The sequence below is a fragment of the Triticum aestivum genome, chromosome 1A, assembly GCF_018294505.1.
Source record: "Triticum aestivum cultivar Chinese Spring chromosome 1A, IWGSC CS RefSeq v2.1, whole genome shotgun sequence".
Lineage (NCBI taxonomy): Eukaryota > Viridiplantae > Streptophyta > Magnoliopsida > Poales > Poaceae > Triticum > Triticum aestivum.
Genome location: NC_057794.1, coordinates 565,371,783 through 565,380,796, shown reverse-complemented (window position 1 = coordinate 565,380,796; position 9,014 = coordinate 565,371,783). Strand labels below are relative to the sequence as shown.

Sequence of the window (9,014 nt, the reverse complement as noted above, 5' to 3'; positions counted from 1 at the left end):
GGCATTTTTCCTATGTTCATTATCATAGGAAATTAAGCAATGGAGAGAAACATGATAGAAAATGGCTAGTTTATTCAGAAGGTGTTGACAAAGTTTTTTGCTTTTGTTGTAAGATCTTCAAGTCTAGCAGTAGCAGGAGTCAGAGTTCCTTAGCACATGATGGATTATATCATTGGTTCATCTGATGTAGAGGTATATGATCTTATTTCTGAATTGAAGATTATGAGATTCACTTTGCCAAATGGCGTAATGTCTGCCATGGAGATTTTTGGGCATGTCAGAGAAGTTGATTGTTATCCAAATATCTTCATTGCTTATCGCATCTTATTTACTGTGCCTGTGACGGTCGCATCGGCTGAAAGAAGCTTTTCAAAGCTGAAATTGTTGAAGAATTATTTGAGGTCAACAATGACTCAAGAGAGGTTAAATGGTTTGGCTACATCATGCATCGAGAAGAAATTATTGGATGGGATTGACATCGACCCCATCATAAGCGACTTTGCATCGAGAAATGTTAGAAGAATTTTTTAAGGTATTATGTATAAATTATTTGATACGCACACTGATTTTGAATGCATTGAAGTTTTATTGCTAAATATTCATATATACATACATTTATTTTTACTACTATGATGTGTTTACTAAGGGCCCCGGATTTTAGGTTCGCCCCGGGTCCCCAAAATCTCAGGACCGGCCCTGCGTACGGCTATCACAAAAAAATAGATTCTTTTTGAATATTCTTATTATTTTTTGGATTTTTATTATTTTACTCTTCATCGGGGTACATTTGAGCTCGGAGCAAATACTCCACGTCCAGCCTTTTCATCCTTAACTGAGAAGTATTGCTGATGAGAGATTGATTCATTTTCAATCCTTAAAGAACTACTCCTTCTGTCCCGAATTACTTATCGCAGAAATGGATGTATCTAAATGTATTTTTAGTTATAGATACATTAATTTCTATTCATTTATGCGACAAATAAACCGGGAGAGGGAGTATTTTAATCCTTCGGTGTAACATGTTTTTGCTATACTCTGTATCGACCCAGTGCCCCAGGAGCTTGTTGAGTTTTCTATTTGGGCACTATGTGTCTCTTATACAAAAAATTCTTCTTGATGATAGATTTTTCATTTTAATATCTGAATTGGATGAGTTTTAATTTTCTTTTAACCAATGTTCCATTTTTTCCCTCTCTCCTAAGGTGACTTGGGAAACCCTTCCTCCTCTCGATCTTCGCCGGCGAGCCTGTTGATTCGCTTTCCCTCCGCCTGCCGCTCCGGCGGCCGGTGGTGGGGAGGAGAATCATGGTGTCTCGACTCCAGCTAGTAGATGTGTATGGTTTTAGTCCTTGTAGGGGCGGTGTTTGGACGGATGGCGGCGCTCCTTCTTCGAGTCAGTCTTTCGGGTTCCGATCCTCCTCTAGTTCGTTCGTTGGGACGGATTAGACGAAGCTTCGGTGTAGATTCCTATCAGCTCCTTGGGGCGGTGAGGTTAGAGTTTCTCGTCGTGCGTACGTAGCGACGATATTTGGTGTCAGGTTCTTCAGATCGATTGACGGATTCAGCGATGACGAATGCGGCTTCAGGGCGCTGGTCCTTAGGGACACGTGCATGAAGACTCCCCGGTTGTCGTCGATAAGGTCGGGCCGGCTCCGGTATGGGAGCGACGATAGCGGCGCGTCGGCGGGTCGTTCTGGTAGCGGCAATGGTCGTTCGGTGGTCCATGAACCTCAATGAAAATTTTATTATGTTTGAGGCGCTTTGTACTTTTGGTGAATCTTTATAATAGATTTGATCCTTTTCGCACAAAAAAATCTCTAGCGTCTTGCTTATTCATATATTTTAATTGTGATGCCAATTCTTTTTTTGGACAAGATACAAATTTACACGTTTATTCCTACATAAAAATAACGTACACTACTAATTGGAATTTACACTTTTTTTTGGCAATTTACACGAACCATGGGCCACAAGCAAAATCGATCCTATCCAGCCAAGCCCAAAATAGCGTCCACGAAAGCCAGCCGTCCGATCTGGAACCCCTAGATCCAACAGCTTATATTCTCCCGCCTACTTATACTTATATAACGCCAGACCCTTCCATACCCTAGCCTCCATTCCACCCCGCCGCCCAGCCCAAACCCAACCCCGCCGCCGCCACTGCCGTCGCCGCCGCAGCGCGCGGAGGCGACCACCCCGCCTTCGCCAAGATGCAGATCTTCGTGAAGACCCTGACGGGCAAGACCATCACGCTGGAGGTGGAGTCCTCGGACACCATCGACAACGTCAAGGCCAAGATCCAGGACAAGGAGGGGATCCCGCCGGACCAGCAGCGTCTCATCTTCGCCGGCAAGCAGCTCGAGGACGGCCGCACCCTCGCCGACTACAACATCCAGAAGGAGTCCACCCTCCACCTGGTGCTCCGCCTCCGCGGTGGCGCCAAGAAGCGCAAGAAGAAGACGTACACCAAGCCCAAGAAGCAAAAGCACAAGCACAAGAAGGTGAAGCTCGCCGTCCTCCAGTTCTACAAGGTCGACGACGCCACCGGCAAGGTAACCAGGCTCAGGAAGGAGTGCCCCAACGCCGATTGCGGCGCCGGGACCTTCATGGCCAACCACTTTGACCGCCACTACTGCGGCAAGTGCGGCCTCACCTATGTCTACAACCAGAAGGCTTAGAGGTGGCTTGCGTTTGCTCTGCTCTTTTACCTATCGAGGATAGAACTCATTTATATGTGTCCCTGTTTGTATTTGAAAACTGAAACCTTGGAGTATTATGTTTCCTAGATATTTGATTGCCTAATGCTGAGATGCTATGCGAGCTTAAATTTTGGTCATTTTGAATGACGTTAATCTATCTCATGGCAGCTATCGTATTTTATGCTTTGTTGATCTGATGGTGATGTGATCATGGAGCATGTATCTTTTGATACATGTGTTCTTGAGCTTAACCCTTTATTGCAGGTGTCACTAGCCAATAGCTATGCATGGGTTCACATGTAGATGAATATTTTGCTATTGCTGTTTTGTCATGTGTTGATTGTTGAGGGGTGTCATCTTTGTCACTTGCAATTAGAATTCTATTCTTTCCAAGCGATTGTGCGGTTTGTTTGTTCTAGGTAGTATATTTTGCTATTGCTGTTTTGTCATGTGTTGATTTTTGAGGGGTGTGATCTTTCTCACTTGCAATTAGAATTCTGTTCATTCCAAGCGATTCCGTGGTTTGTTTGTTCTAGGTATATTTGTTAGTTCATACCTAGATCTGTCTGAAACTCTGAATATACATACCTGGTCACCTTGCTGTAGACAGTGGCAGTGCGATGATTGCTAGTGTGGAGCATAGTGCTGCCTTGTGGTTTAGCCATCAGTTTTGTGTGTATTCACCATTGCTTTGCCTACCCGTGGTGGTAATTTTGGTTGAATCTGTGAATATATCTAGTTTCCTTGTGGGCAGTGGCAGTGTGATGATTGCTAGTGTCGAGCATAGTGCTGCCCTGTGGTTTAGCCATCAGTTTTGTGTATTCACAGTTGCTTTCCTTGTGGTGGTTTTTGGTTGAATCTGTGAATATATCTAGTTACCTTGCTGTGGACAGTGGCATTGCGATGGTTGCTAGTGTGGAGCATAGTGCTGCCTTGTTGTTTAGCCATCAGTTTTGGGTGTGTTCACCATTGCCTTGCCTACCTGTGGTCGTAATTTTGATTGGGTCTATCATACCATATGTCTGTCGGTTTACAGCTGTAGTTGACTTCCGTTCTTCTCTTTTTGGTTTGTTCTTGGGTTGTGACAAGTCATTTCACATACGGTCAAGATCTGTAATTTACAACTAGTACAGAAGGCGGCTTCAATGCATTAGAATTAAAACGCCAACTTGTCACTGAACTTTTATGAGAATAAGCAAAAGTGCAACAGTAATTCAGTTGTTTATTTTTCATGTCTGTTGCAACAAGGCAGTTCAGTTATTTGAATTCTCATCTACAGATATTTTAGTTTATTCATTATGCCTCTACAGATTCCCATTTGATGTAATTATCCAAATATGTACATTTATGTAGCCATGATCTGCATTTCTATTTTTGCATCCCTATTATCCAAATTCATCTCTGAAGAAATGCTGCAAAGTCCTTGCCTGTCGTTTATCCATCTGTTTTGTGTTCCATCATTAACCATTGCCTGCCCTGGGTGCATTTCATTGGTAATTCTGGTTGGATTCACAAAATTGTGTGGTCATACCATATCTGTGCATGTGGTTACAACCTTTGATACTCCCTCCTTCCATCTATATAGGGCCTAATGCGTTTTTTGAGACTAACTTTGACCAAATGTTAGAGCAATAATATATGACATGCAACTTAAACAAAGCACGCCGTCAAATTCGTAAGTGAAAGGAGCTTTCAATGATATAATTTTCACATTATGCATGTCATGTACTATTAATCTTGTCAATAGTCAAGAGCGGTCTTGAAAAACGCATTAGGCCTTATATAGATGGAAGGAGGGAGTATATCTGTGCATGTGTTGTTTGTCATGGATATTTTTCTGGACGTGGCATTAGTTTGCATATGCCAAATTTCTATGGCATGGAGTAATTTATAATTGCAAGTGTGGTAATAACTGGACATGTTCAGAAACTTGCTTAGTTTTTGTCAATTTGATTTCTGAAATGGCCCAATGCTATTTGCAACGGACAAAAACACGTTTGGTTGTTCAACGGTTATTGTGGTTTGTATTTGTCATGCCATGCCAATGATCATGCAGCTGGAATTACTGTTTGCTGCCGCCGTTGTTGTGACTGTTTGACTGATCTTAGTTGTGCCGGACTCTATGTGTGGTGAGCTTAGAACGTTGCTTAATAATGTTGGGCATTTCCGCTCAGTCATACACACTGTGGCCTCGGTATGTTAGGCGAAAGCATGGCATGCACCAGTTACATCATCCTTCATGCATTTTTGGAATTGGTCGTCTCAAGATTGCATATTTAGAATTGATTGACATGTTACACTCTCGAACAGCTATGCCCAGAATGTTGTTGCAAAGTAACAAACCATGAGTGATGGTTGGCACACGGTGGAATCAAATTCCATGCCGCAAACACCACTAAAATTGGGATACAAACTAAATATCACTTGGGCACCGTTTGAGTGTTGATATTGGGGCTTACAATTGGATATTGGCATTGGGACGGCCTGAATGTTGTTGTTTGGATGGTCGTATTCGTGATTGGAATCGAAGCTGAATATTGGGCAAACCCCGGCAGCATCCCCCTCAGTCCCTTCTCTAATTTGGAGGGTGCCCGCTTGTTTTTCATGGGAATTTAGGAGTGTGTACATGTCACTTACCTGTTAAGTGTGAGGCTCCCTTTGAAAAACAAAAGAAGCGATGCTCGAGAAGAGACCAGAAGTTGCGCGATTCGTGAGTGGCAACAAATGTTCCTTCTTTTGCGAATGTAACCAATGTTGGAATTTGTAGAGCCTTGCTTGTTTATATGTTGTATAATTGTGAGGCCAATTCTTTTGCTAGGCAAGATATAAAACTTACACGTTTATTCTTTCATAAAAATAATTTGCAGTACTAAATTGAATTTACACGTTTCTAGGTGTCAATGTAATTTACACTTTTTGGGGGGCAAGTGAACGGAATATACATGTTCATATTGACAGTGGAACGAACCCTCCTGACGAGTCATGGGCCACAAGCATAATCAATCCGATACAGCCCAGCCCAAAATACCATCCACGAAAGCCAGCCGTCCGATCTGATCCGACAGCTCATATTCTCCTGCCGATTGTACTTATAGAAAGCCTGACTCTCCCTTCACCCTAGCCCGCATACCGCCGCCCAACCCCCACCCCAGCGCAGCAGCAGCCGCCGCCACCGTCGCCGCCGCAGCGCGCGGAGGCGACCACCCCACCGCCGCCAAGATGCAGATCTTCGTGAAGACCCTGACGGGTAAGACCATCACGCTGGAGGTGGAGTCGTCGGACACCATCGACAACGTCAAGGCCAAGATCCAGGACAAGGAGGGGATCCCGCCGGACCAGCAGCGCCTCATCTTCGCCGGCAAGCAGCTCGAGGACGGCCGCACCCTCGCCGACTACAACATCCAGAAGGAGTCCACCCTCCACCTGGTGCTCCGCCTCCGCGGTGGCGCCAAGAAGCGCAAGAAGAAGACGTACACCAAGCCCAAGAAGCAAAAGCACAAGCACAAGAAGGTGAAGCTCGCCGTCCTCCAGTTCTACAAGGTCGACGACGCCACTGGTAAGGTCACCAGGCTCAGGAAGGAGTGCCCCAACGCTGAGTGCGGCGCCGGGACCTTCATGGCAAACCACTTCGACCGCCACTACTGCGGCAAGTGCGGCCTCACCTACGTCTACAACCAGAAGGCTTAGAGGTGGCTTGCGATTGCTCTTCAAATTGAACTCATTTATATGTGTCCCGTTTGTCTTTGAAAACTGAAACCTTGGAGTATTATGTTATCTTTCCTGGATATTACTGATATGCGATGTGGGCTTAAATTTTGGTCATTCTGATGACGTTAATCTATTTCATGTCGGCTATCATTTTTTATGCTTTGTTGTTCTGATGGTGATAAGATCGTAGAACATGTATCTTGTTGATACATGTGTTCTTGCAGGTTTTACTAGCCCATAGATATTTTGCTATTGCTGTTTGTCATGTGTTTATTGTTGAGGTAGTGTGATCTTTGTCACTTGCAAGTAGAATTCAGTTCATTCCAAGAGATCGTGTGGTTGGTTTGTTCTAGATATGTGTTATTTCATACCTAGATGTGTCTGAAACTGTGAATATACCCGGTTACCTTGCTTTAGACAGTGGCAGTGTGATGATCGCTAGTGTGGATCATAGTGCTGCCTTTTGGTTTATCATCAGTTTTGTGTGTGTTCACCATTCACCATTGGTCCATTGCTTTGCCTACCTGTGGTGGTAATTTTGGTTGAATATGTGAGTATATCTAGTTTCCTTGTTGTGGACAGTGGCAGTGCGATGATTGCTAGTGTGGAGCATAGTGGCTAGTGCTGCCCTGTGGTTTAGCCATCAGTTTTGTGTGTGTTCACCATTGCTTACCTTGTGGTGGTAATTTTGGTTTAGTTGTGAATATATCCAGTTACCTTGCTGTGGACAGTGGCAGTGTGATTGCTAGTGTGGAGTATGGTGCTGCCTTGTGGTTTGGCCATCAGATTTGTGTGTGTTCACCATTTACCATTGCCTACCTCTGGTATTTTGGCTGTTAAGTATTGCTCTTCTTTTTTTAGTTTGTTCATGGGTTGTGATTAGTCATTTAACATATGTTAAAGCTCTGTAATTTACAATAGTTTCGATGCATTGGACTTAAAAGGCCCACTTGTCACAAATCTTATGAGAATAAGCAGAAGTGCAACGGCAATTCGTTTATTTATTAATGTCTGTTGCAACAAGGCAGTTAAGTTTCCTGTTTGAATTATCATCTACAGACATGTCAGTTGATTCAAATGCATTTCTATTTTTGCATCCCTTATATTAAGGGTCTGTTCCACAATTCATCTCTGAAGAAATGCAGCATCGTCCATTTTCTCAAGGACATATCCTATTATGGTCTCAAATATAATCAGTATCATCTGAACCAACAGGTGTGTTCTTCAGAAAAAAAGATGTGTTCTTATTATGGTCTGAAGAACAATTTTGGATGTTTTTTTTGTTGTTGGTTCTCATATCCAACCTGTCTGTGGCAGAGTTCAAAGAGGAATTTCATAGGAATTCTAGAGGAAATGATTTTTATAGGATTTTTTCCTTTAGAGCCCTTTGGTTCATAGGAATGAATTCCTATTCCTACATAGGATTGGTTTTTATCCTTCACATTTTATAGGAAAATAAAAGAAAGTCTAGACTCAATGGAATTTTTTTTTTGGTGTTAATCAAATGACATCTTGTTTCCTATTCCTACTCATAGGATTTGAGATACATGTCATCTCATTTCCTACAAGATTCCTATTCCTATGATAATCCTATCTTATGAACTAAAAGAGGCCTTAGCCTGTGAAAGGTATCCATGATGCAGATTCCTATTCTTATGATAATCCTATCCTATGAACTAAAAGAGGCCTTAGCCTGTGAAAGGTATCCATGATGCAGATGCAAACGTATTCTCAAGTGTTGGATTTGAGCCTCAAACGTACATGTGAATCGATAGTATCAATCTGCAATACACGTTTAGGAATAACCAATTTCTTCCTCAGCCTTGCAAGTACCCCGGAAACTTCCAGTTCATTTGTCTATCTTGTTGTAGAAACGCCGGCAAAAAAATCAGCATGGGGCGGTTGGTTTCTCAACCGCCACCCCAAGACTGCTCTAGACGTCTTTTTTATGGGAAACGTTTGGAATCGGCAGGCCGGCTGAAGCTTCGGCCGGTGCCTCACCCACGCGCTCGCTACGTTTTCATATACAGGCGACACGTAACCTGGTGGGACCACGTCTAGTGTCTTATTTCTTTCTGTCCATTACTTTTCTTCCTTTCCGGCGTAATCCTCATCTATTCCCCATCATCTCTCTAAACAAGCCCTCAGCACCACATCCTTCATTTTTTCAGATCCTGGTGATCTGTTGCTCCGGCGAGCGGTGGCCGGAGTTACTGCAGGGTTCTGCTACTCCGCCGAGTGGTGGTCGGAGTTACTACAGGGGTGAGGAGCGGTCGTTGCCTGCTGGGAACTGAGCCACCCGTTGCTGCGAGCGGTGGCCGGAGCTGAGTGGGTTGCAGCAATCACGACAGTGCTGCAGCGCTTGTCGCCATGGCCACCCGCAGCTGGGTGCGCTGCTCTCCAAGGTCGGCGTGGCAGGATTTTTGCTACAACCATGTTTTGTTTTTGCTGGAACCAGCCGATGTTTTTGCTACCACCCCAGCATCCCAAACTTGCTACCACGGTGATTTTTGCTGGAACCGGTGAACCATTTTGCTACAACCGTTTTGATTTTTGTTACTACCCGGTGTTTGTGGATTTTTGCTACATTCATCTTCATGTGAGTCC

General features: G+C 43.9%; 1 protein-coding gene across 1 annotated transcript; it reads left to right on the top strand.

Moving 5' to 3' along the window:
* Positions 1-2,099: 2,099 nt before the first annotated feature.
* On the top strand, positions 2,100-6,521 carry LOC123068265 (ubiquitin-40S ribosomal protein S27a). Its single transcript, XM_044490791.1, has 2 exons — positions 2,100-2,438; positions 5,919-6,521. Exons 1-2 carry the CDS (start codon positions 2,211-2,213, stop codon positions 6,384-6,386), a joined length of 696 nt encoding a protein of 231 aa, XP_044346726.1. The 5' UTR covers positions 2,100-2,210; the 3' UTR covers positions 6,387-6,521.
* Positions 6,522-9,014: the final 2,493 nt, after the last annotated feature.